The sequence below is a fragment of the Magnolia sinica genome, chromosome 8 (assembly GCF_029962835.1).
Source record: "Magnolia sinica isolate HGM2019 chromosome 8, MsV1, whole genome shotgun sequence".
NCBI lineage: Eukaryota > Viridiplantae > Streptophyta > Magnoliopsida > Magnoliales > Magnoliaceae > Magnolia > Magnolia sinica.
Genome location: NC_080580.1, coordinates 4,556,997 through 4,584,558, shown reverse-complemented (window position 1 = coordinate 4,584,558; position 27,562 = coordinate 4,556,997). Strand labels below are relative to the sequence as shown.

The 27,562-nt window shown below is 41.2% G+C and overlaps 1 protein-coding gene across 2 annotated transcripts; it reads right to left on the bottom strand.

The window, feature by feature from the left end:
- Positions 1-435: 435 nt before the first annotated feature.
- On the bottom strand, positions 436-27,467 carry LOC131252662 (gamma-tubulin complex component 4). Of its 2 annotated transcripts, none has more exons than XM_058253322.1 (16): positions 27,093-27,467; positions 24,546-24,837; positions 21,750-21,895; positions 20,114-20,212; positions 19,586-19,706; positions 15,185-15,457; positions 14,706-14,786; positions 14,550-14,633; positions 14,169-14,255; positions 5,918-5,973; positions 5,568-5,765; positions 5,106-5,331; positions 4,177-4,265; positions 2,675-2,828; positions 845-967; positions 436-750 (listed from the first exon to the last, which is right to left on the bottom strand). In XM_058253322.1, exons 1-16 carry the CDS (start codon positions 27,260-27,262, stop codon positions 697-699), a joined length of 2,253 nt encoding a protein of 750 aa, XP_058109305.1. In that variant the 5' UTR covers positions 27,263-27,467; the 3' UTR covers positions 436-696. The 2 variants fall into 2 exon arrangements, with proteins under 2 accessions (XP_058109305.1, XP_058109306.1); XM_058253323.1 differs by having other exon boundaries at positions 21,750-21,886; positions 27,093-27,466.
- Between the last annotated feature and the right edge of the window lie 95 nt (positions 27,468-27,562).

The following is a 27,562-nucleotide window of genomic DNA, read 5'->3' as shown; positions in this document are numbered from 1 at the left end:
GTTGGGACACACCACACAGAGCAAAGTACAATCAGGCTCAAAATCTATATATTCACATGGTGTGGCCCACCTGACTTTCCAAACGGTCTAAGCTTCATGTGTCCCCCCATCTTGATGGGACTCACCTGATGACTGGGTTGGATGTCATACACACAACATGGTCAATCCTACATTCCATTCAGAAGTTCCTATAGTGCATGTCAGTCCCCCCAATGTCCATTCCCTGTTGTGTGGCCCACCCGAGTTATGGGTCAGGCTAGATTTTTGGGTGTATGCTTAACATGGGAGTGCATCTAATGGATGGATTGGATGGCACACATCCATCATGGTAGGCCCCACAGAACACACGTGATTACTCCCCCTTGATTATATATATCCATGCTATCAAAGAGAAAAATGCAAGCAAAGAAAGGCAGACTATCTTCTCTCTAGACATGACATGAAAGCCCTGGCAACCTTGGAGCTAACAGCAAAAAACACAGCATTATGTTTACCAGCTTTCATCATATGGGTCATATATACACTACACTATAAATACAAAATACGCCGTGGCTTGAATGTCAAACAATGTAGGTACCATTATGGAAGCCTTCTTGCTTGCCAATATGGAATTCTACCCATATTGCATTTGAATACACCACCACCACTGGTTCAGCATGTTAGGTCTCAGCGACGGGAAAGTACAACTTTATTGATTCAGGACTGAGTGGGACGGGATCTGACGACATTCAGCACCCCTCGTGCAGTTGCCTGCCATTATTAGACACAATAGCAGCTCATGAGCTGTTGAAATCGACAACTGGCATTAGAAGAACATCAAGGCATTCCAAGCATGAAACTTTACCTCAAAGAAGGAATTGAAATTGAGGCGCAAGAGGAATCTTCTCAGAAACGGGGCCCTTTGGCTCCCCGCAAGCCTGCTACTGCGCAGTATTGTGTATAGGGAGTTTGATTTCTTGTTGAGTTCCTTCAAAATGTAATGAGAAGACATTAAAGCTCTGGAACAAAGAAAGCTGCATTATGCACTGAATGCAGAACCATGAAAGAGAGCTGGAACTGGTGGTCATGCATCTTATAATGTCTGAAAAGGCAATGTAACGATATCTTAGGAGAAAAAAAATCGATTGGGATCTCTCGTATCAAGAAATCTCTTGTATTGGGATCACAATTTGGCTGTGGTTGGTGATCCAGATCGTTAATCTGACGGCCCCTGCTGCCGACAGGGGGTGCTCTAAAAATGCCCAAAAATATGTAAATTAGCATCACTAGAAGCACACACTACCCACAAGCAATGTTGTTGAATTGCAAATGCGATTGCATATTGCTATAGCCTCTCTTTTTTTTTCTTTTTTTTTTTTGAAAAAAAAGAGAGAAAAATCAGAAGAAAAAAAATTAATTAGGAAAAACCATGAATAATTACTACAAGTGATCGGATTGGATTCTTTTACCTATTTGTTGTAGTTTGAGACTTTCCCGCATCAGGCACTAATCTATTTTTAACGCCTAATTAGATCAAGTAATCATTCGAATTATGAACTGAGCTCATTGCTTTTGGTTTCCTTATAATTGGAGCCATTAGGGTTCTATCCATTTATTCCCTCGACCCAAGTGTGAATTGATTTGGTACGGTTCCAAGAATCAAAACAAGATTTTCAAACAACCCGGTAAGGATGAAGTATTCTCAGAGTTCTCCATTGATACGACATGCTGTTTTTCCCATTCATTCCCTTTCAGGATCAGTTGTGGTCCTACAAACCATACTAATGGTATGGACGAATCTGTTGCTTCATCGAAATGTGTAAAAGATCCTTGCCTATTAGACCATGTATAAATTAAGTTATATACTTAATTATTTAAATATTCATATTATATTTACATAAAATTTAACAACATAATCAACAAGTTACATTAAGACTTAAGAAAGAATTAATTATTAGAAATTTCAAACATAGAAATTTTAATGATAAATGATTACTTGAACAACTTACAAACTACAACTTAATTTACAATTTACAAAAAACAAGCACAGCTTACAAAGTATGCCATCACATATGGAGTATTATGCCATTGCTAGAGTTGTACACGAGTCGAGCTTGGCACAGCTCAGCTCGGCTCGGCCAGCAGCCAACCCCAGCACAAACTTGGCTCGGCATGGTTTGGACAGCAGCTAACGGAGGAGGGCTCGGATTCCGTGATCGCCGGATCGGAGGGATTGGCCAGATCTTTGGACAGACAGAGGGAGAGAGAAGTGGGTGGGGTGGTGGGTTAGGGTCCAGCCAGGCGCTAGAGAGAGGAGAAAGGGGGGTGGGTTCTGGATAGAGACAAGAAAGGGCGGGGGGGTCGTCCTGGACGACCGGGTATTTATACCCAGTCAAACGAGTCGAACCGAGATGGGTTCGAGCCAAGGACCAAGTTAGCTCGGACTCTACTCAAATTAGCTCGACTCGGCCTGAACCCAGTTTCGAGCCAAGCCGAACGAGTTAATCGAGCTGACTTGGTTCATGTACAGCTCTAGCCATTGCATACTCACATATGCGATCGCATACATATTGCAGAAAAAAGTATGTCATCGCATACTCTCCTAATGGCATTTGCGATCCTTTTTTTAAAAAATAGCATATGCAATCGCACATGACAATAATGGCCATAAGATAGAAACATGGACCAGAAGTACCTCAGTGATATGTTCCAGCTCGAGTGTATTTGGGTTGCTCTCCTGATGTTCGATGTTCCAGCAGAACTGCAGGCACAGTTTCATTATGCTGTCCAGTATCCTAGAGACAGACCCAATGTCTAAGAAAGACTGTGAAATCAAGGCGGACAGGTATCTGCAGATCACATTCACAAACAAGTAAGAAATTGCCAATTTTCGAACATCTAACTGTGCCACATCATTAATAATATGAAGAGAAGAAGTAACAAGTAAGAATAATGTCCCACCCTAACTTTGATCACTAAGAAAACTTGAGAGCAAGAAAATTGGATAATCTCGCAATTTGAATGCAGTTTGTGATGCAACCCTGAAGAGGAAGATACTACGACCAGGTCGAATATGATTCCAGTCTATCTTGCACTGCCTGCTCGCTGTTTCCATAATTTCCCCACTCCTTTTTTACGTAGAGAAAACAAAGGGAAAAGGAGATGTATGATGGCTGGGGATTTGAACCCACAACCATTTATGAAAAAAGCAACTATTTACTATTCAAGTAATCTGTGATCCCTCTTTTTAGGAATGTCCAAGATCAAATGATGGATAATCTCCATTACTTTATAGAATCAACACTCCTTAATCTTTCATGACCTTCAGCGTTTCTTGATAATATTTCATAATTGCATTATATTCTTCTACCTTGGACAACCTGAACAATGACTATCATCTCATATACAGCATAATCATTTGAAAATCAAATAAATATATTCTGGATATTTATGCTTCCTTGGGATTTCCTTTTCTTCCTCCACCTAAGCTTTGTCCTATATCATATTTCTTTCATAATAAAAATATTTTATTTTAATTAGACAAAAACTAATGTTATAACAATTTCATGATTATAATCATCATCATAGCTGATAGCGTTGAATCAGCAATTTGGGGTCAGCTTTTCGAATCCTGTTCTTCCAAATAGGAAATACTAATAGAAATGTTCTTTTATATCTTTTGCACTTTCCTTTTCAGTTTTACATACGGCCTTTGTTTTATTTTCATAAAGAGTTAAAATTTTGATTCTGGTCCGAGGCATTGAGTAAGCTAGATTGAGTCAAACTCTTGCTTGAAAAAGTCAATCCCAGGCCACAATTCTTCATGGAAGATCAACAAGAAATATTTTTTTCTTTTTTCTTTTTATGACGACAAGGTGTCCCCGCCCCTCTTGAGGCAAGACTATTCCCTACGGATGCACGCAATCACCTGCCAACCACATGCATCAGGCAATCCACGGGGAAGGGAATCGAACTCGTGTCTGTGGGGAGCAAACCCACAACCCAAGCCATTCGCCCAAACCATGACAGGTTGCTCTGACACACAAAAAAAAGGGTTGCAAAAAAAGGTTGATCATCAAGAAACAATTACTTCCTTGAAACAGAAAAAGGTTGCTCTGACATGAAAAATAAAATAAAATCAGACAATTGAAAAACAATAAGTCAATTGTACGGTAAAGACCCAACCAGATTACTTACTCTTGGTGAAAGCCCACGAGTTCTGTAAAATCATGAGAATCTTGAACGCGAGCTTGCAAAACATTCCACTGGGATTCGATAACATCAACCTGGAAACATGGAATTTCATAATGAGAAATAGAACATGAATGCAATAATGTCGACAAATTGCAATGGGGACAATAGAAACTTTGGTATAAACAAGAATCAGTCACAAGGATAAAATAGAGTAAACATGTACAAGCCTACTTGGCATTATTTTTTAAAGCTCCCATCATTGTGACCTGGTCATTCAATGGACACAGCCAAATTCATATGTGCAAGCTCATTACCAGCATCAGTGGCTATCAATCTTTAGCATACAGTGACAGAAACAATGTGTGGCTGAACCGCCGTATGGCAAACTTGTTTTCCACTTAGTTCATGCTAGTAGGAGAAACTCCAAAAAGGCCCTATGAATTCACCATCCTGATAACTAGCTGCAAGACTTTCTACCAAAGTATGTCCAGTGACCAATCGCCAAAAAAACTGCCTGAAGGTCCACCAAATACAGGTAAAGTTGATGTCCCCATCATGAATGTTAGGTGAACCTTGCTTAAGACAGGACACCTATATCCACCATAACTACACAACCAGATGAACAATCACATACTATTGCATGTCTCCTGATCATTTTGAGGTACAATGGTTCTGTTTTAATGACCCTTAACCTAGAAGGAATCTTGAATCTGTCATCTCACCACTAGAAGTTATCAAAAGAAGCCTATAATGGCAGATCAGCATCTGAAGAAAAATTCCTACTATATTGAAATGCATATCATTAAATTGTTCTTTTTTCTTCTTCTTTGAATTGAGTAAAATGAGTAATATGGTGGAGATCAGTGGGATTCTCTACATGTATTATATTAAACCTAACTGACTATAGAATAATGGACTGGCATCAAACCAACCTGGATATAAAATTGCAGGTTTCTAATCAGAAAAGCCATATGCTCTCGAACATGCCACATTGGTCTGGAGCGTAGCCGACGCTGCTGAGAAATGGAGCAGTTCATGCGATCTTTGCGATTTTTAGCAAAATCTGTGTGATCTTGATGCATCACTGAAGCCCATGATTTCTCCAATTCCATTTGTGTTCGTTTGAGCCGAAGCAAGTACTGGAACACCCTGCGGTACCTGAACAAAATTCATTGTTTCCATAAATGAGATATGAAGAGAGCAATTCCACATTTCTTATTATTATCCAAACACGAAACCTTTTTTTTAAAGATTTTCCAGATATGAAACTCTTAAAGAACTTCCAATATAGAAAATCTTCCATCTCATGACTTTCACATTTACCATTGACAATAAACTGCATGAAGAAAAAATTGGGGAAAAAAAAAACAATACTGATAATCAAGGAACCTTACTTAGAGAGCACTTCTTGGGTAAAGAACAGCTGTAAGGGCCAATCAACAGAATATTCAAGAGCAATGCCATCCCAACCATCAAGGGACATCTCCGAAGCACTTCCTTGTGCAACAACACCTGAGTTTCCATCAGTGCTAATTTTCACTTTCGATAAATCCAGTTGAGAGGATGTGACAGCAATCCCAAATGAAGGCATCCTGGTAGTCGTAGAAAAAAAATACATATGCATGTGTTGTTTCCAATATCAACTAAAAAAAAAAAAAAGAGTAAAAGAACTGGTGCAAGGGATGATGAAAGAAGAAAATCTACTTGGTCGAACAATATCTGTAGTTGACGGAACAGCACTGACCTTAGTGATACTCTTGAGAAGTATTTGTCTTCATCACCTATAGTCTTTATTGCAGCCTGCATTATATCGTTGCCAATTATTCGTTTCACATCATATAATTCCTTTTGCAGCTAGGACAGGTAGATTAACATTAAGTTATTGCGGATTTGGCAAGTACAATCGTTAAAAAAATGGTCTTTAACAAAAGACGAATACCTATAACCCAATGGCAAAGCAAGAAATGCTCCCTCTGACCATTGTGTTCTTTGAGGACAGCCTCCTTAAACGGCATCTCATTCTTTTGTCAAGTGAAGTCTTTCTTTTTCTCTCTTTTATTTAAAAAAAAAATTACCAAGAGTGATCATTATTTAGTGGGTTTTTTTTTTTTTTTTTTTGGAAAGACTGCAGCTCATCTCTTTTGAACCTATTGATAAATGGAGGCGACCCACAGATAATGAAAGGTCTTGCTTCTCATGAAGCGAAGCGGCAATGGATTTGGATGCGGGAGTGGGCAAGTGGCCGTTTCAAAATGTTAGCAAGTATAAAAAGCTACGAAGCGGGAGCAGGAGTGTGAGTTTGAATCATGATTCAAAGTGGGAGGGGCGCCTATTGAAAAGAATCATGCAACTACGCCCTTGGATGATTACCTTCTAAGGATTTAGAAGATTTGGTTTGGAGAAAATGCTCAAGCATCAAAGGATGGGTAGCATTCATCCCAAGCATCGATCAGATCTATAGGTTCTCATGCCAGTTGATAGTGCGCAATCTTGATGGGAGCATAGAAGGGAACCAAGGGTATGTGAGCTACAAAGGTACTCTTTACTCCACGTGGACAGCTATTGTTAAACACGTCAACTTCGTGGTATTTGTAAATTGTAACAATAATAGGTAGACCCCTCAAAGGGAACTCCATTGAGATTTACTAATCTACAAGAGATGGTATGTAAAATGACCAAAATACCCTCAAGAACAAACAGGTACAAAATAAATATTGCAAGACTAATGGAAATACAAGTCAAGCACTTCTAGTCTTCTAATAATTTGTAGACTATCCAACAACAAAGGTTGGGGTTGTTGTTGGGGCTCCTCATTGGGGCCTCAATAGTTTCATCACCCTCTGCCCACTTTGGATTGATGGATACTCTCCAACATTCTCTGCCTGTCAGTGGCGAGGATGAGGGTTCGCAGGAAGAAGGGCGAGCCAATTCCGGCTCAGATCTAGGTCCTAGTAGATGGCAAGGAGTTATCCCTACCCATTCAGCAGGAGGACAGTTGTGTTCCTTATCTGAGGTGGGGAGATCTCTGGCGAGCCAGAGAATCTCCTCTCAAATCCGGGCTGACGGTCTCCACTGGAGCAAAGCATGGAGGAACTCCGTCTCCTTTCTCCCGCAGAACACCAGACCAGATGCCAGCTTCTCCGCAGGTGACATTCAATGCAGTTGTCAGCGATACATCTCCTCAGCATACACGTGGTGCAGAGAGAGATGCCCATCTCTCCATTTCCAGCACGCATGGGACAGGTGGCATCCCCTCAGAGTCTGTCTCATTGAGTGGTACAGACGCTCATCCCGAGAAGCGAAATTACCATCCGTTGGGCGGCTTAGAAGAGGAGATCGAGACATGTGGCGTGCTCGTCCCGAGAGTTGACTATATCACGAAAGGCGGAAGCTTCGTGTTCTCGGATCTTAATTCGGATTCCAAACCCGACTCCGTCGCGGGTCCAAATACCTATGATAATCTTTGCTCGGATCCGGGTTCTCTAAGCAAATCGGGTCTTCTCTCTAGCGGGTCTAACTTAACAGTCACGCGGCTCTTTAATCTCAATCTCCCCATCCCAATCATCCCGTCACCCCCATCCGATGCTCTCATGCTCCTCCCTGCCACTCACGAGGACCATTCTTCTCACGACGGTCAGCATAATCAACATGATCTCCCCACTCCCTACAGATCCAAGCCGATGAAGATATTCCAAGAACCCAACACTTCAGAGATTGACTAGGGCTCTTACTACGTCGATAATCCGTCGTCGTTAAATTATTCCTCTCATGCGTCTATCAGTGAATGGTCAGATCAAGGCCTTCTTGAATTATTCCAAGAGCATCCAGATTTAAAAATTCTTGAAGCTGAACCCCTACAGTCTAGGGTAGAAGGCGATCGGACCATATCCAAACAAATCTCGCAGCAAATTAAAGGCTCGGACAGAGTAGATCTGATTGATAAGATCCATAATAAGAAATGGATTAGAGATGCTATGGAACATGTGGGCAGAGCCCTAGGGTTATCTTTTAGCGATTGTCCAGAGGACTTCATAGCCCTCTTCCAATGCATCGAGGCTAGTGGAAGACCGCTACCAGAACAGAATTCTACTAGAGGCCGTAGATCAACTTCCCAATCCAACCGGGGAAGGCAATCTTTACGTCCTAATAGGGAACTGTTGAGTTTAATATCAAGGCAAAGAACTTCAGAACTTCCTTCGAAAAGGCTAGCGTCGCAGGGTACTCGGGGAAGCTCAGTGTCCAAATGAAGGTGATTTCCTGGAATGTAAGGGGAGTGGGGTCGAAACAGAAAAGAAGGATAATAAAGGACACTTGTGACAGATATAACCCAAATATCGTTTGTTTTCAGGAAACCAAGAGCTCCATTTTTTATGACAGGTTGATGGGTTCCCTTTGGCGGGCTTCAGATGTAAAATGGGTGGCTAAAAATGCAATCGGCAGTGCTGGAGGTATCCTCCTAGCTTGGAAGTCCTCTGTATGGCAGGTTCTCAACAGCTGGATCGGTATTTTCTCAGTCTCAGTTATACTTCAACACATCTCTTCAGGGTTCACGTGTCTCTTTTGCTCAATTTATGGGCCGATTCAGGAGGGGGGCAGGGGGTCTTTCTGGGAGGATCTCTCAGCCTCCAAACAGAAATTTCCAGGAGCATGTTGTATAGCAGGGGATTTCAATACTATTAGGAATGTCAATGAAAAATCTCACCACAACTCTGTCTCATCAGCTATGAAATCATTTTCTTCTTGGATTGAAAATGAGGAATTGGTGGATCTTCCCCTTCTTGGGGCTAGATTTACTTGGTCCAACGGGAGAGTGCCTCCGACGATGTGTAGACTGGATAGATTCCTCCTCTCTTCTGAATGGATAGATCAATACCCCCTAACCTCCCAACTTATCCTTACCACATCAGATCATTGTCCCATTTGCTTAGACGTGGAAGAGCAGAACTGGGGCCCTAAGCCTTTCCGTTTCGATTTATCTTGGCTCAAAATCCTTGGGTTTTCAAAGAAGGTTGCTGATTGGTGGGTTGGCTTCAAAGTCAATGGGTATGTTGATTTCAAGTTATCCTCTAAACTAAAGATGCTGAAAAACGAATTAAAACAGTGGTATCGGAATGAGCTTCAAAATAAGAACCAGGAGATTGAAGATCCGTTTGCTGATCTGTCCCCCATAGACGCCCAGGCTGAAAGCCAGAATTTGGCTCCAGATGCTCAGGCCAAAAGAGTGTAGATAATTCAAGCCATTGCCAACAGTATCCTTCAAAATGAAATTTCATGGAAACAAAAGGCCCGTTTGAAATGGCTGAAAGAAGGCAATAGGATGTTTTTTCCATGTGATGGCAAGTATACAAGCGACAAACAATAAAATCTCTAGTATCTTGGTAGATGGAGCCTGGGTAGAAGATAAAGAGGAGATGATATCCTACTACAGATCCCTCCTCAAGGGAGAAGATTGGGTCAGGCCCAAGCTAGATGGGATTGGTTTCAGTTCTATCTCGGAGAAGGAGGCAGCTTCCGTGGAAGCTCCTTTCTCGGGTGTCGAAATCAAACGGGCCATCGATTCCTTGGGGGCTGATAAGGCGCCTGGACCGGATGGTTTCCCCATCTCCTTCTACGCTCACTTTTGGGAAGTGATCCAATCAGATGTTATCGCCTGGTTCAACGATTTCCATAACAGAAGCAGGATTTCTACCAGCTTCGAGGCGACTTTTATAGCCTTGATCCCAAAGATGTCGGGCGCCGCAGCTCCAAAAGATTTTAGGCCTATCAGCCTGCTGGGGGGGCCTTATAAGATTCTGGCAAAGGTGTTAGCTATGAGGCTGACGAAGGTTATTGGGAAGCTCATATCTGACAACCAGTGTGCCTTCATAGCCGGCAGACAGATAATCGATGCAACTCTTTCTGCTAATGAAGTTTTGGATGCAGGTGTTAGATCGGGTCGGAAGCATATCTTTTGCAAACTGGATATCGAAAAGGCTTATGACCATGTTCACCGGGGTTTCTTGCAGTACATGTTGCAACGTATGGGGTTCGGGGACAAGTGGAGAGCTTGGATGAAGGAAAGTACTAGATCAGCTTATTTTTCCATTCTTGTGAACGGTTCGCCAAAAGGATTTTTCAAAAGTTCCAGAGGCTTAAGGCAAGGAGATCATCTCTCCCCCTTCCTCTTTCTTATTGTGGGAGAGGCCTTGTCTCGCATGCTCCAAAAGGGTCAAGAGCAGAGGTATGCAGTGGCCTATTACGCACATTCAATATGTGGACGACTCCCTTATATTTTCCGATGCTTCATTTGAGATGGTTTTCAATTTGCGAACTAATCTTCTTTGTTTCCAGGCTGTTTTCGGCTTAAAGGCGAATTTGGTAAAATCCAAAATATTCGGGATCAATATGGATAGAGCAGAGGTAGAAGATCTCGCTCATCTCTTCGGCTGCAAGTCTGATATTTTGCCATCATCTTTTGTGGGCCTGACGTTGTGTCGGAAAACCTCATAAATCCCAGTGGAACAAAATAATAACCAGGATTCAGTCATATCTCTCGCGGTGGAAGAGTCGATATCTATCGCTAGGAGGTCGCCTTACGTTAATTAAAGCTGCTCCCTCCAATCTCCTGATTTATTTTATGTCGCTTTTGAAATGCCCGGCATCGGTTAGGGAGTCCATTGACAAAGTGAGGCGGGAATTTCTATGGCAAGGTAAGAAAGCTAGGAAGAAGTCTCATCTATTAAAGTGGTCGGAAATCTGTCTCCATCTGGCTGATGGGGGTGCTGGGGTCAAAGATTTAAAAGATATGAATAAAGCGCTCCTAGGTAAGTGGATATGGAGGCTTGGGACAGAAGAGGGATCTCTTTGGAACTCCATCATTGAAGGAAAATATGGTACTTCTCCTGGTGGCTGGTGGGTTAAACAATTACCCTCTCAAAAAGTCTCACACATTTGGAAAGAAATCATGGATATGATGAGGACTATTCAGTCGAGCATTGGTTTTGTCCTTGGCAAAGCTAATAAAATCCGGTTTTGAGATGACATTTGGATAGGAGAGCAGACCCTCAGAAGCAGATTTCCCTTCTCCTACCAGATCGTTGTTTTCAAGAAGTCATACGTTGCGGACAACTACTATGAAAGGGACGGAAAAATCGTTTGGAATGTGATTTGCCGAAGAGGCCTCCAAGACTGGGAGATTCCGGACTTCACGAGTCTCCTGGAATGTCTTTATTCGTCAGCCCCTTCCCCCATGTCTCAAGATGCTATCTTCTGGAAACCTAACAAATCGTCTTCCTTTTCGGTTCGGTCTCTGTATAACCAGATGCACAGACTGAAGCACAAGCTAAAGCCAAATCTCTCTTTTCTTTGGAAATATGAAGCCCCCCCAAAAATCATAGTGTTTGGCTGGCTAGTAGGGAAAAAGAAGATTCTTACAGTGGACAATCTAAGGAAGAAAGGGATGATCTTATCCAATATTTGTTTATGTTGTATGCGGGCTGAAGAGACTGTGGATCACCTGATGCTGCACTGCCATTTTGCTAGTTTGATATGGGCAGAGATTTTATCTGCTTTCAATGTTCACTGGTGTTCTCCGGGGGAGGTTAGTCATTTCCTTCAAGCATGGCAGGGAGTGTACTGGGTAAGGTGAAGACGATTATTTGGAGAATGTCGGTTCTTGCAGTCTGGTGGTCAATGTGGGGGGAGAGGAATAGTAGATGTTTTAGGAATATCTCCAGCTCGGCTGGTTCGGTCGCGACTAAGGCTAAGCGCCTCATGATTGAGTGGGCCTCCAATAGTTAGGACCTTTACGGTCAAGATTTCTTCTTCCTAAGGGTGTAATGGTCGGCTGCTTTCTCAGCAGCCGTGCTATGTTTTTTGTTTTTCTCTGTTAATGAAGCCCTTCATCTTTCAAAAAAAAAAAAACATTCTCTGCCTATCATTCAATCCTTTAGGAGGGATTACTCTCATATTTAAGTAGCTAGTCAACATATTTAACAAGTCTTTTGTATTGTTCGCAAAGGAAGTTCCAGGAGAGTCTATGTCTAATCAAGGCATAGACTATGCGAATTATGTGGCTGTTAAGCAAGCTAATCAAGGCATGTCGATATCTAGTCATAGTTTCCAGGAGAGTCTGCATTATGGGGTAGCTTTACATTATTTTCAGGCTAAGCAATTAAACATCATCGTCGCAAGATTTCAGTCTTAGATCCTACCAATTCAGAAACAATCACACAAATTCCACGTCCCACATGAAAATTCAAACATTCAATTAAAAAGGGGAATCTATGCGGGTCCAGGCCGACACAGGCTAGGACTGGACCAATAAAAATTATAAACCAAACGATGTCAAAGCGAAATAAAATCAACTACTCATGCATAAAAATCAGTCCCTAATCCAAGGGATCTCCTAATTTCAATTCAAGGAACTCTAAGGTGATAAAAATGGGCAAATCAATTAGGGATCATGTAATCTAGGGTTAGAATTCATGAAAAACGGCTATGAGAGGATAAAAGAAGATAAAAACCTGAGTCAAAAGATGATCCCGCGTGTGGACAGCAACAATGGCCCAGACGGACGTGCGTGTGATCCCGGCCGCACGTGTGTGGGGCCCACTATTTAGAAAAAGGCCACCTTGGCCCTGGTCGGCCAGGGATGGACTCCAAAACCCCCAAATCTCAGCTCGATCCGATGTACGGTTTGTGCGTGGTGCTCCGCCGAAGTTTCAGCTCGCCTGCGGGCCGAAATCTGGAAACCTGCTGTAATGAAGAAATCTGATGCAACAAAAGGACAAATTCGAAGTACGGATGGTGGGGGAAGATGGAAAAAAAGATGATGGAAGATGGGGGTGAATTGGGATCGATGTGGCTTCGCACCACGGTAGTTAGCCCTTCGAAAAGGGAGGGCTTCGCACCCACTTTTGAATTCTTCCACAACTCACGAAGAGAGCAAAAAAATAAAGCAGAAATTTTTTTATTAACTTCAATGAATGAAAAGAACTACAAGGGGTGCCTATTTATAGGGAGAACCCTATACCCAAAAACTCGCACCATGTGCGACACCTATTACTTGGCGATGAAGTAAACTAAAATAAAAACCAAACAAGGAAATCTAAAGCGTTCACGATGTTCTAAATAATAACAATAAGCAAAACCTAAAATATAAAACCAATCCGACGAGTGGGCCACGATCATGAGATCCCATGGTGGGCTTTTCTTGACTATCGGGCCACTTTTCTAAACCAAAACTTGACTTCTAGCTAGGAGGTCCTCCCTGAATGTCGTCATCTAATTAGATCAATGGTGGGGTCCTCCTTCTACGTACGTACGTGCGTAGGGGGGCGGCGTGAGTGCGCGTGTGCGCTGGGGTAGCTTTACATTATTTTCAGGCTAAGCAATTAAACATCATCGTCGCCGTCATCATCACCACCACCACCACCACCACCATCAAGCCTAATACCAATTAGGGTCAGCTACAAAAATCCTGTTCTATCATCCCACTCTATTGAGGACCATATCCTCAGATAAAATGTCAGATTATCATGATTCATGATAAAACTTGTGGCGGAAGTTTGAACAAAAAATGAAAAATAAAAATAAAAGATCCTCAAACAGAGGAGGAAATAAGCTTGAGGGCAAAGCATCTGAGATAGATTCATATTGGCAAGAAATCTGAGTTATCCGCCCATGGCTCAGTGGTAGACCCTCTGGGTTTCAACACTGAGGTCATGGGTTCGAGTACCCATGTAGCGTGTGTGGGTGTGAAGGTGTGTGTGTGTGTGTGTTTTTTTTTTTTTTTAAGTTCCCATTCACAGACAATATATAGGTCTCCAATTTTTCAAGAAACAAGCACAACAAAACTCAGAAAAACTTTAAGCTTGCAGTATCAACATATGTTCAATAACATGTTGCTTTCTCAATGATCAGCTAACTGAATGGACAGCAGTACATACATGAAATCACAATTAAAACAATTGATCGTTAATTTTTGGCTAGAATGGTATTTATGATAACTTTACCAACTGAAATGGGACCATGAGATCAGCTTCAGCAGTTGACTGGCGAGGCGGCAGGCGCATTAATTGGCGGCTGTCCTCAAGAAAACACTGGCATATCAAATGGGTTATATATTAGTGAAAAAAAAAAAATATATACAGCGCATGGATATGTGGACCACTCTATCAAGTAGTTTACACATCTTTAAGAAGTGCAATACTTGCATCATGTTCCAAGGACTCCATTCAAAAGAAAATGAGAAGAAAGAGAGGAGGAGAATTGCTATTCTCAAAAGAAAGTCAAAAGTGATAATAAGTAAAATTAGATTTCAGTTACAGTGATTTTAGAAAGATGAAGACAATATAAATAAAGAATTCTGGGAACAAGGACAATGCCTCCATTACCTGGAAGAAGTCTCCTTTGGCTAAAAGAAAATAATCTTTAAGGGCCTTCAGATGGCCATTCAAGTCGGCATGAATGACCACAAGCTGTAAGAAATTAGGGCCAAATATTAAATTGATGCACAAAGAGACTAACGAAAGATTCCTCATGTTCATTACCTGCCAAAGATGACTGGCTGCAATAGTACGTATGGAGTCAACCGCACATTCAAATGATCGCTTATGAAACTCAGCCGACTCCTGCAAATAAAAAACCAGCCATACATGAAGGAAAGAGACAAAAAATAGTTAACAAAATCGGAAAACTATCAGCATAGGAAACAGCATTAATGAATGCAGGAAAGGCAATGTGAAACAACTACCATTCGGACGGATATCTGCAATCATGATGTACCGTAATGGCCTCAACATAAAGGTAATGGTGGCAACCGTTACACGTTCCGGGATCATAATGGCCGTTACGAAAAAAAAGGACCCGTTACACCCCCATAAAGGCTGTAACGGCCCCTTAACAATCCATTAGAGGGCTGATAATCTATATCATAAACGTAACAGTGATGGCCATTACGGCCATTGTTACCGTTCTGGAATACCTTGTCTGCAATGATTAATGAGAATAAGAAATAAATAAATAAAACCTTCAGATCCAGGAGCATAGCATCAATTTTATCAGCCTCGGATTGTGGAAGTAGTTCTTCTCCAATCAGTTTCATATCTGTAGAGGGCTCTTTCTGGAAAGAAAATCGTCCAATGGACCCTTGAACTCTGTGCAGTCCTCTCGGTATATGCGTGTGAAGAACAGAATTCTGACACCTGAAATCAGGGCTTGGATTTCGGAGGACTCTTACTGCTTTACCAGCAAAAAGAATTGATTCTGCAACACGCATGTGAATATACTCGGGTAACATGTCCTGCATAAAGAATGTTAAATAATAAGAATTATAATAATAGATTGTCTACAAAAACTTTGACAGCCTGGTTGCTAAGTAATGGTATAGGAAGCAAAAGCCTTTGAGGGCAGAAAAGGTTTCTTTAGCATCCTTGTGCGTGGAAGAGTAGAACAAAAGGTAATGTTCCGAAAGACAAAGATACAGTTGAAAGAAGCATGACTATGAATGAGACTTGAACAATACAAATATGCATAATTCCTCTAATATGCAACAGATTTCATAGCTTGCACACCAGGGGTGTGTTTGGATATGTGGATTTCATTTTTCCTTATTAGCAAAGAAAAGCAAAGCTCAGGGGGTCAATCAGTGGGTCTTTTACAGGGTTCTGAAGTTGCTAATTTTCTTCAATGAGTTAGCCATCTCCAATTTGTTGATGATACCGTTTTTTTTTTTTTTTTTTTTTTTAAAGCTGATGGGTCCATGGTGGATAACCTTAGAAAAATTATTAGATGCTCTGGGGTTGATTCAGGCCTTGAGAGTTAATCTGGTTAAAAGCGTAATTATTGGGATCCATCTGTGAAAGAGGTTTCTCGGTTGGCTGGTATTTTTGGGTGTCGGGCTGGATCTCTCCCTTCATCTCTCTGTGTTAGGAAGCCTGCGAAGCACTTAATGGGATAAGGTGATTGAGAGAATGGAAAGGAAGCTCTCTCCGTAGAAAAGTTTTTTTTTGATAGATAACAAATTTTTTTATTGAAACAGAGAAAAGAAAACAAAGAGATAGGAGGCTGAACGGCTGAGATAGCCAATCAACTAATCTCCTAAAAAGAGAAGGTTACAATCCTGAATTTTATCTGAAAAAGAAGCCCATTCGACTAAAAGATGAGTCACCCTAAGGATCGTAGCCTCGGCTGATTTAGAAATATTGTTAAAGCATCTTCCATTCCTTTCTTCCCACACGGCCCACCAAACAGCCAGGAGGGACATTCTCCATAATTTAGATCTTTGCTTCCCACATCTAACTCCATGCCAGGCTTGAAGAAGGTCATTAGCAGACTTTGGAAAAGTCCAAGGGACCTTAAAGCGGGCTAGAATGGCTGTCCAAATCTGATATGTAAATTGGCAGTGAATAAAGAGGTGATCCACTGATTCTTCTTGTGCCATGCAGCATAAACAAATGTTAGTAATGATCATACCCCTCTTTCTCAGATTATCAATTGTGAGAACCTTATCCTTGTCAACCAACCATCCAAAAACTGCAATTTTGGGGGGGAACTTGATACTTCCATCCATGATATAATGAGATCCCTACGCTTGGAGAAGGGCTGCTCGCAAGATGACTATAAAGAGATTTCACAGTAAATTTACCATTTTTGTCCAGACGCCAACCTAAATTGTCCACCGCATGCTGATTTGGGCTGACGCTATAAATCCGATTAAGGAGGGCAGCATATTCTTCTACACTCTATGTTCCACACCAAGACTCCTATAATCGAATAGCAAGCATCCACTGTGATGTGCTGATTTTTTACAATACGAAAGATGCGTGGAAAAGCGACGCACAGGGCTACCTCCCCCATCCAAATATCTACCCAAAACCGAGTACGTTTGCCATTACCAATAACGACGCCGGCACAATTGATAACCTCTGCCTTAGTGGAAAAAACTCTTTTCCAAAGAGCCGAAGCTTTGTAATTGGAGGAGTTCTTTGTCCACCAACCCCCATCTGAGCGGCCATATTTATTTTTGATTAAATCATTCTAAAGGGTCCCATCCTCTGTCCCTAGTCTCCAAATCCATTTGCCTAAAAGAGCTCGATTCATTTGTTTTAGATCTTTTACACCCGCTCCTCCTTCTTGAACACTCTTACACGTTTCCTTCCAACTGACCAGATGAATTTTTTTCTTATTTTCCTTGCCGTGCCATAGAAAATCCTGTTTTAGCCTTTCCATGATTTTCAAGATCGAAGCCGGGCATTTGAAAAGAGACATAAAATACAGGGGGAGGTTAGACAATGTTGCCTTGATTAGAGTGAGCCAACCACCCAATGAGAGATATTTGCTTTTCCATCTAGCGAGATATGAGCCAAATCCGTCGATAACCTAGTCCCATAAAGACTTTGGGGGCTTACCAATACACAACGGAAGACCCACAAATGTAGAAGGGAAGCATGTGGGCAAGTGGAGGAGTTGGGATTAACCGTCTCAATGACATTAATTCTGCCTTGATGGGCAAGTGGGTATGGAAGTTTGGGGTAGAGGTGGGTAGCATGTGGAGGACCACTACCATTGGCAAATATAGCTCCTCTTCTATGGGTTGGAGGACCAAGGGATTGTCCCTTTACCGTGCTTCCCATGTTTGAAAGGCTGTTACTCAGGTTGCAACCAAAGTGTTTGATGGGTTGGATTTTGTTGTCAGGGATGGAGTTGAGGTTAGGTTTTGGGATGATGTTTGGTGTGGGGAGTCCACACTTAAATCAGATTTCCCTAGGCTAGTTGGGATTTGTCCTATAGTCGTTGTTTTTTGTCGCCCATTGTTTCTCGGCCTCCCAGGGATGGGGGCGTGTGGGTTCCCCCTTGCCGGCAGAATTTGTTCAATGCGGAGATCGATTATATGGTTTGCTTTCCTTCACGATTACAGGGGCTCCAGCCTTCTCCAGGTGTGATTGATTTGATGATTTGGCGGTTTGATAAGTATGGTATCTTCTCGGTGAGATCTTTTCATTCTCTTATCTCCCAATCTGTGAATCAAAGGCTTTGCAGTCATACTAGTGCTATATGGTCCTATGGTGCTCCTCCAAATGTGGCAACTTTCGCTTGGCTCACTGACAGGAATAAGGTCCTAACCATCGACAGCCTTTGCAGAAGGGCTACGTTGTTGCCTAACATGTCTTCTCTGCTTCAAAGACACAGAGTCAGTGGATCATCTATTCATCCATTGCCTCCTCGCAAGAAACATCTGGAGTAGCATTCTACTGGCGTTTAACGTATCCTAGGTGATGCATGGCTCAATTAAGGGGCTATTTCGAGCCTAGCATGCATGACGACAGGGAAGCAAGACCATATCCAGATAGAGAGTTGCTATGCTCGCCATCCTTTGGTCTCTTTGGGGCAAGAGGAATGATTGTTGTTTCCGGAATATAAGTTGTTCTTAGATTGGGGTTATTAGTAGGGTTAATTAATGTATCAAGGATTGGGCACCTTAAGCAGTTGTTTGTATTTTTATTTTCTTTTCCTTCTGTTTTTTTTTTTTTTAAAATAAAATAAAATTCTTTTTCAACCTGTTTGCTCCAGAATAAATTCAGTATCTTTCAAAAAAAGAAAAGAAAAAGAAGCAAAGCTTAGAGAGAGAAGTAGTTTAGCTGAACTATCAGCATATTTAGAGGGAAGATCGAAACTAAAACAACTAAAGAGTTGAAATATACAGGTAGGATGTTTAAACTATGATCTTTTCTGTGGGACAAAGTAGCTTACAATTTGAGAGAACCAAACTCAATGAAACAGCTTTCCTTGGCTTCAGCATGCATTATGCTGAATTACTCAAAACAAAATGACAACTATGAATTTGTTTTCTAGGTGTTTTGTTAATTGAAACAAACCAGAAGATGCGTCATATTACATAGAGGCTATGGTAGAGTTAACTTAAGAAGGAGATTAAAAAATACTAGACAATCAATTGAAAGGTGTGACCACTTGAGCAATTGACAATATAGCATCAAGAATGATGAAGGATAATGTAGGTAATGAAAAGATGGGCGATGAATATAAGGGCCCGTTTGGATGCACCCTCAAAAGGGCATTTGACATCTAAATGGCATTTTGATACGAACTGCAGCTCTCATTGAGCATTTGGATGCACTTTTGCAAACACCTATCTCATCCCCACCTTGGCAAAATAGGTTAAAAAAAGCCGACTCGATGATTACCAATCAGATTGGTTTTTGTCAAGTCAACCGAAAGAAAAAGGGGCTAACAGTGGAGTGTGTACTGACATGGGTGTGTACTAACAAGCTAACCCGAAAAAAAAGGGGGCATGAAAATCTTTTTTGCGGAAGTGCATCGAAACGGACCCTAAATCTTAAAGTTATGAAGTGGCTTTGCACCATATGAGGAACTATGTGACCATAACTGTTTTCTAGAAGTCTAAATATACCAAGAAGATATGGAACCCCAAGTGCCAATCCGTCAGTGACGCATCATCAGGAGACTTCTGGGTCAACTTTTCAAACATATCCGGACGGGATGGTTCATTCTCTGCATCGCTGTCTTCCTGTCTGCAATCATAAACAGGATATGAGTTTTTTGACGAAAATATGTAAAAGAATTAGAGTGCCACTGCACAACAGTAATATTAGTACTGCAAGATTTTTCCTGATAGATAATCTATATAGAGTTTAATATTTAATTTCTTGTCAACAGCAATCAAACATGACATGCCGATGCTGTCATGACTCATGACATGCAATGTTTCATTGAATGTGAATACAACCATAAACATAGAGGCAAAAGGAATCCTCTGATAGCCCCTGGAAATGCATTTTCTTCAATGCCAAGGGGATAAACATAGGAAACTACTGCCTGTAAAGTGCATAAAATTTTCAAATCATGACATACATAAGGCTTACAAATGTAATATCAAATTCAAATGTTGATATGATTCATATTCGAAACTCAAGAATACCTTCTGATGAAAAACTCTCCATGCTGATCTTGAAGAATTCCATAAACCATCCAAGATGCAAGTTGGTGATACATGACCTGATGTCCATGCCAAAGAAGCCTATGCTTTGGGCACATGACAACCAACAAAGGAAACATGGTTAGATAGCATAGCACATATCCATGAAACACGGTGCTTGCATTTTACAGGTAAATCAGCCTAGAGCATAATTAACACAAGATTGCTACATAAGTTCCTAAATGATGGTGTCAATTCTGTTCAGATATTGCCATAAGTAAGTATATCTAAGCCTACCAATTATCACAAATCACAAGATTGGGTAATGGGTATTGCTATTTCATGCACACTGAAATTCAGATTCAAGAAATAAGACACTAATCAAAAGGCCAAATACAAACATATTAGACATGCAAAACAATATATAAAACGTGGTCAATAGTTTTAGTAACACCAAAGCAACAAATCAAAAAGAAAATACACAAATTTTTGGTGAATATGCTTTTCAAATTGTAGGAATATCAACTGGATCATCTCACACCATAGCAATTGGAATGCAGTTAAAATTCCAATGAACACGCAACGTGGAATTGGCTTTTTTTTTATTATGGAATATATTATGCTTATTTATGTAGAATGTGCTGTAGAACAAACAATGTGTGATGATTATCATATTTGTACATAGTAATGTATATTTTAACACTTTTCTCTCATAGTTTTCTAGTACTTGTTCCTTAATTTCATCAAACACCCTAGTATTTTGTGACTCAGAGAGTCAGAATCCTTAACTTATTCAGCCAAGTGAGAATCATCTTAAACTGGACCTCACCAATGTTCAAGTCAAGAGTTGATACTCTAACAACCATTGAAGATTTTGTTTGGCCTACTAAAAGAAAAATGCATCAAAGTTTAAGTGCCTGGCATTTTTGGCCATGCAATAAAGCTGATATTTGTATAAGCAAACTACTGGGCGGAAAGTATCAGCAGAAACGTAGGGGCTAAACATAGCATTTTATTAGGAAAGATAGTACAATTACAACAGAAGGCGATCCCCAATCAACAGCAATTGGAGCTGGGTACCAAGCCTCACCAATCCATGAGCTATTCTTTCCCTAAAAAGTGAACGAATGAGATAGCAAGAGCCTCCCTCCTTTACTTATTTCCTCCACCCATCATGTGAAATCCAAGGATACTTACTAAAGAGGAAAATATTTAAGAACCCCTCTTAAAATTGCAACTTCACACCATATTTCCCTCCTTGATCAATGTTGGAGAAATGTAGGTTGAGAGCCTGATGTCATTTCATGTCCCTTTCCAATATTGTGGCTCAAGCATGACTCAGGCTAGTTAGAGCTAACTCAAACAGCATGGTTGTGGTTGAAAGCTAAGGTTAGACCAAGTGCAAGTTTACTTGAGACTACATTCTGCAAACAACTGGATTTCCGCACTATTTTAGGCTGATAGCAAGGAAGAGACCAAAAGGTCCTAGTTTATCCCCCCCACAAAAAATAATATTTATCATTATTATTTATAAAGTATGAATGCAATGCAATTTTGCAAGAGTGAGCAATACACAAGTAACATACTTCTATGACAAAAATGAATCTTCCAAACAAAAAACAGAAACCAAATTTGGTACCTTTGAATGCAAGCTTGTAATTCAGGCACTCCACAATGACATCGCTTGTGCAAGAGGTTGAGAAGTTGCCCTCCCCGAACATCATCACGCTCAATCTCCACGATGAGCTCGTAAAGAGGAGGCAACAACACATCAAACTGGGACAGCTCCGACCGATTTGCAGCAAGGAAAGAAAATAAACATCAAGCTATCGAGAAATCTGACTACAACAAAAGAAAACACACGGTATGTATAGAAACAAGTCTTACAAATTATGTCACATGCATGGCTGCTAAAAAGATTTAAATAAAATAAATTTAGGTGCACTTTTACGAAGATAACAATGTCCTAAGCATACCACTTCACTTGACCGTAATGAGAAACAATACTGGCTGAAGAGGAGAAAAAGAGCCCTTCTTTTTGGTAGAAGAAGAGCCCAGTAAGGGTATCAATGCATGGGCCCAGTCCATGCCAGGATCTGCTCAAGCCCACACTAATTATCGGTAACACCTGAATATAAGCCTGGGTGTGGCCCATGAGCCTGAAAATCAGTATTGGGGCTGGCCTATGACAGATATAAGGAAGCAAGCATGCAAGCTCAGGACAGTGTCAATTGAAAGAAAAAAAAAACTTTGTAAAATCCAGGCACAAGACTGGCCCATTTTTTGGGCCTGGTAACCTGGCCATGCTCTGTTCCACAGGTTCAAAATGAGAGCCGTGCCCAGCCCATAGCAAGATAGGATAGAAGCCATTAGGCCATCCTGTCCATTGACAGCCCTGGCAATGAAGGAAACAAAAAAGCAAACCATGAAATGCTGAGAAATTTTCCAAGTTAGATCAAACCAGAATCCAATTTTTAAAGATTAGGTTTTCAATAGTAATGTCAACAAAAAAAAGTAATGGCAAGAAATTGTTCTACACTTTTTTTTGAAAGATGAAAATTTTATTGAAAGAAACAAACAGAAACAAAGCCTACAGGGCAAGAGAGAAAAAACAGCAAGCTATAGGAAACAAGGAAAAACAAAAACTACAAAAAACTGCCCCACGGTAGCCAAACCCAGCAAAAACAATATTACGGAGCCCAATCCCGAAACAGAACTAGCACTCTAGAGAACACTCCTGCAGCTGAGACTGAGGAATTCCTAAAGCAGCGATTATTACGCTCCGCCCATATAGCCCAAAAGACAGCAAGAAGAATGATATGCCATTTCCTTTTGCCCAAAGCTCCTCCAGAATCCGCATGCCAGGCACAAAGGAGATCATCTGTAGAGTATGGCATAACCCAGGAAACCCCAGCGAGACAGAGGACACTCCACCAGATATCCGAAGAGGATGGACAATGCAGAAGAAGATGATCTATAGTTTCTTCCACTTGAAGACAAAGCACCCACGCATTTGGAATTCTACACTTACCATCAAAAGCATTTGATCTACACTTACTGAAACTAATAAAAAGAAGTAATGTTGTACAACGAATTTAAATGACTACAATTTAATTAAAACACGAGTTCTACATGATCGAATCGACTTCGAAATTAAACAAAATATGAAATTGTCCAACTAAATTGCTTGTTTTTTATCAGCGTCCAACTCAATTGCATCATTTGCCATGACATAAAGAATGAGTTCGCCGAGAAAATTATTAGACAAATGCAGACAGTGATTAAGATTGCAATTATTGACAGCTACAAAGAAGAAGCATTCACGAGCACTAGCTCTGGAAGAGCACACAAAACCAATGATTAAAACTTCAGATGAGCTAGAACTTGTTTCAGCACGTAGACAATTTTCAACTCACTACATAAATCGTGATCATTGCCATAGCAATGTCCAAGCTATTTCAGGTTGGCTTTACAAATCCTATTTAGCCAATCATTCCCATCTAAGGCCCTTTCTTTTTGGTAAGTGAACAAGACTTCTTATCCCTTTTCAACACCTCAATCCAGTCCTTTTAGGTTTTCCCCTCATCCTCATTTTAGGCCCTTCAACCCTGGATAGAGGTCACCTTGAAACTAGGGCTAACTCCAGCTGGCTTAGCAAATCTATGCAAAATATGCTTGAAAATGGAACTTTTTGGAATCGTGAGCACCATGCTACTCCAAGGCCCGTAGAAAACATCAACACCTTCAGAGTATATTTAGCTTTGTAAAGAACAGCTATAATAAATTCACAATCACATACGCTGTTTGCTCGAATAACAGAATGGTTAATCTAGATTGAAGCATCAAATTTACATGTAAAATCAGAAACTGAAAGCATCCCTATTTGCAAGTGCATCGAATAGTAGCATTTCCTAGACAACACTAAGGAAGTGTTTGGATACAAGGAATCCAAGGGGGAAATATGGAAAAAACAATAATTACCTAATGATTATTTCCATGAACACTGTTGAAAAGGGGATTCCATATTTGGGGGTCCTGTTTGGAAAGCTAGTGGAATTCTAAGCCAGTGGAATTCTCATATTGACGTATTCATACCTAGTTCCTTGTGCCAAAAAAACTTAACTGTAAATAAGTGTAATGATTACTTTGTAGAACCCACATATCCAAACAGCCCAACTACCTTTTTCAGTGGAAAACCATTTCCGTATGGATTCCATGTACCCAAAAACACCCTAAGATTTACATGCATGCAACATGGGTAAGAAAATGCAAGACATACAAGGTTAGGGGAAAAGGGTAACCCAATACAGGGGACTTAATAAGGCTGACAAATGTCACTGATATTAATAAAAATTTAGAAGGAAAAAAAAAAAAAAGAGTTAAGCAAATAGGAATCCAAGAATATTGGTTTCTAATTCGACTTACATCAACCAACCTTATTGAGGCCACGAGTTACAGTTGCCAAAATGGGCACCGGATCTGAAAGCAATTTCTGCTCAACTTGTAGAACAGCAGATCTATAAACTGATAAAATCTCAACGATTCCATTAGCTATGGCCCTACGGTAGACACTTGGCTTTTTCTTTTTCCTCTTCAACAACTCAGTAGTTCGCAATAAAGGGGCATCACCCATAGAGCGTATCCAACTTAAATTGCGCGACTTAGTTGCAAATCGATCGAGCTCCCTATAGTAAAATCCTAGACAAAGAAGCCTTTCAATAGCGTCCCTGCAGTCATCAACATGTTCTTTCATAATTTCAATAAGCGGTTATCCCTCGTCTAACTATAGAAGGTTTGCTGGCCCCACACACACTTCACACATGCCAACCTGGCATGTATGTAGGACATTGAGAAGTGTACAAGCTCGCATCCAGAGCAAAGATGGCCTGACACAAGATTCAGGTACACAATCAGGCAGACATCAAGGTTCTAAATCGGAGAACTATGTCTCTAATCATTCACCACCAATACAGCCCTGAACTGGGCTGTTTTGGGCTGATACAATATGCATTGGGCGATATATACTGGTTTCGGGCAATACTGTAAACCTTAGACACATGTATACATTGCAAGTGACCTTTCACAAGGTTTTTTAAATCGTCCATACAATGAGTTAACCAGACTAATTTTCATGACAGGTCATCTGATGAGTTGACCAGCATGTCCCACACGGCCTACACGTGTGCTTCATGTAGACTGTGAGGAAGAAGGTGAATGTAGGGCTAGCAAACCTTCTAACTGCATATCCATGCATGCAAGCAAAAATTCGAATATGAGATACAAAGGGAAGAATAAAAGAGTATAAAAGATAAAATAGTGCAAGGATAGTAATAATCATTAACCAATGCAGAACAAGGGATAACGTCATTTTCTATTGCCGACATGTTCCAATACAAACGTCAGAGTATAAAATGTATCGTTTTGCATCGTTTTTCTCTTATTCTTATTTTCGGACATTTCATAATTAGTTTATCAGTGAAGACGTTCTACAATTCCCTCTCTTCTCCGGAAGTTTCAGCATCGTCCCACACGGGACCGTTATGGTCCTATGGTGTGCCCCCCAAGGTTGCGGCTTTCGGATGGTTGGCTGGTAGGAGCTGTATTCTTACGATTGATAATCTTAGATGGAGAGGTTTCGTTATCCCAAACGAATGTATTCTCTGTTTGGGAAGAAAGAAACAGTAGATGTTTTGAGAATTCGTCTTCTCCCGCTGATGTGGTGACCGTCAAAGCTAAACGTCTATTGATTGAATGGGCTACTCAAGTAGACGTTTTTAAGGATTTTAATTTTCTTTTCCTTGAGGTGTAGTTGTTTTTGCTCTCTCAGCAGTCTCTCACTTCTTTTTTTGTATCTTTTCTTTCCCTCTTAATATATATCGTCATCTTTCACAAAAAAAAAAAAAAAAAAAACGTATTCTCTGTTCAAGTGCGGAAGAATTGGTTGACTCCTTGTTCATACATTGTCCGTTTTCCGCTGACATTTGGTGGAGCATCCTCCGCTATGCTGGCATTTCATAGTCAATGCTGGAATCAGTAGAAGCCCTCTTCTTCAATTGGCATGATGATCCTGGTCGAGCACTTGGGAAAAGGAAATGGAGGATCATCCTCCTAGTGGCTTTTTGGGCTATTTGGCCTGAAAGAAATAATCAGTGCTTCAGGAATATCAGTGTTTCTACAGCTGGGGTTTTCTCTAGGGTCCTAGTTTTGTTCAGAGACTGGGTTCCATAATCTGGTTGTCCTTTGTGGGTTTATCTTGCCAGGCATGGGTCTGCTTGTGTAGTTTCTTTCTTTCTTCTCTTTAATATAATCTCATCTTTCAAAAAATAATAATAATTAGTTCATAACCATTAAACCCATCATGCATCAAATCCTATGTTTTATCGAGGAAACCATTGATAAGATGACTACTACATCAAAGATTCATAAGAGAGATGATATTAGATATGGCCCAGCATACGTGAACTTCACATACAGGCCATATATCCTGCCCTTGTGTCACATGCATAGGAAGTGTGAGTGATGCAAAGGGTAGGCCGCACCATGAACATCAGATCGATCCAATCATTAGGTCGGCGAGATAACGTACATTGGTTCTGACGGTCGGCTGTTCATTGAACCTGACAGTGTGAGACACCTGATGAGTGGACCAGCCGAATATTTTGTGCCAGACTGCCAGGTCACCTTCAAGGTGGGACCCACCCTCTTCACAGTCAGATTTCCTACACATATAACAAGTTGGAAGGAGAGTTGGGGTTGTGTGCAACGTTAACATACAGTGGGCTGTTTGTAATATGATTGTATAGGAGGACGGTTCCTCCACAACTCATGTAGAATAAGCTTATTGTACAATGTTGAATGTGGCTACCCAATGTGATGTACGGCCCACATCAACTCCATCCATAACGTGTGCCCCTTCAAGTTCATTCCATATTCCAAAAATCAGGCCGATTCAAAGCAGAGGGATTGAGATTCGATCTCTTACCTTTCGGACGGCTGGATGAAGGAGATATCAGGGGCGAGCTTGAAGACGCATTCTCCCGAGTTCAGGCCATCGTACGGTGAATGCAGGCCTACGGAATTCCGGTGCTCCGTCACGTCGATGACGAGATCGCCCGTGTACCCCAGCAACGCCATGAGAAGCTCGTGCAGCATTATTTCCTGCTCGGTAATGAAAATGGGGTAGACGAAGAGGGGGAGTTCGGACCGGGTTCGGCCGGAATCAGTGCTTCTCCGGTTCGATTTGAGAAAAGACCGTTCACAGATCGAAAAGCATCCGAGCCGCTCGGTTCGTCCGGCCCGGGGTTCAGACGAAAAGAAGGTCACGGGGAGGGGAGGGGAGGGGAGGGAAAGTGGACGCGGATCGGCTACTGACAGGTTGAGTAGCGAGAATGCAACTGAAATGACGTCACCAAGTTCTGTGGGCCCCACCATGATGTATGTTTTGTATCCATG

Coding starts and splice junctions, on each gene's coding strand:
- LOC131252662 (XM_058253322.1), bottom strand. CDS start 27,262: ATGCTGCACGAGCTTCTCATGGCGTTGCTGGGGTACACGGGCGATCTC. Junction 24,838..27,092: donor TTCATCCAGCCGTCCGAAAG/GTAAGAGATCGA, acceptor TGATGACTGCAG/GGACGCTATTGAAAGGCTTC. Junction 19,707..20,113: donor GGAGAGTTTTTCATCAGAAG/GTATTCTTGAGT, acceptor TTATGATTGCAG/ACAGGAAGACAGCGATGCAG.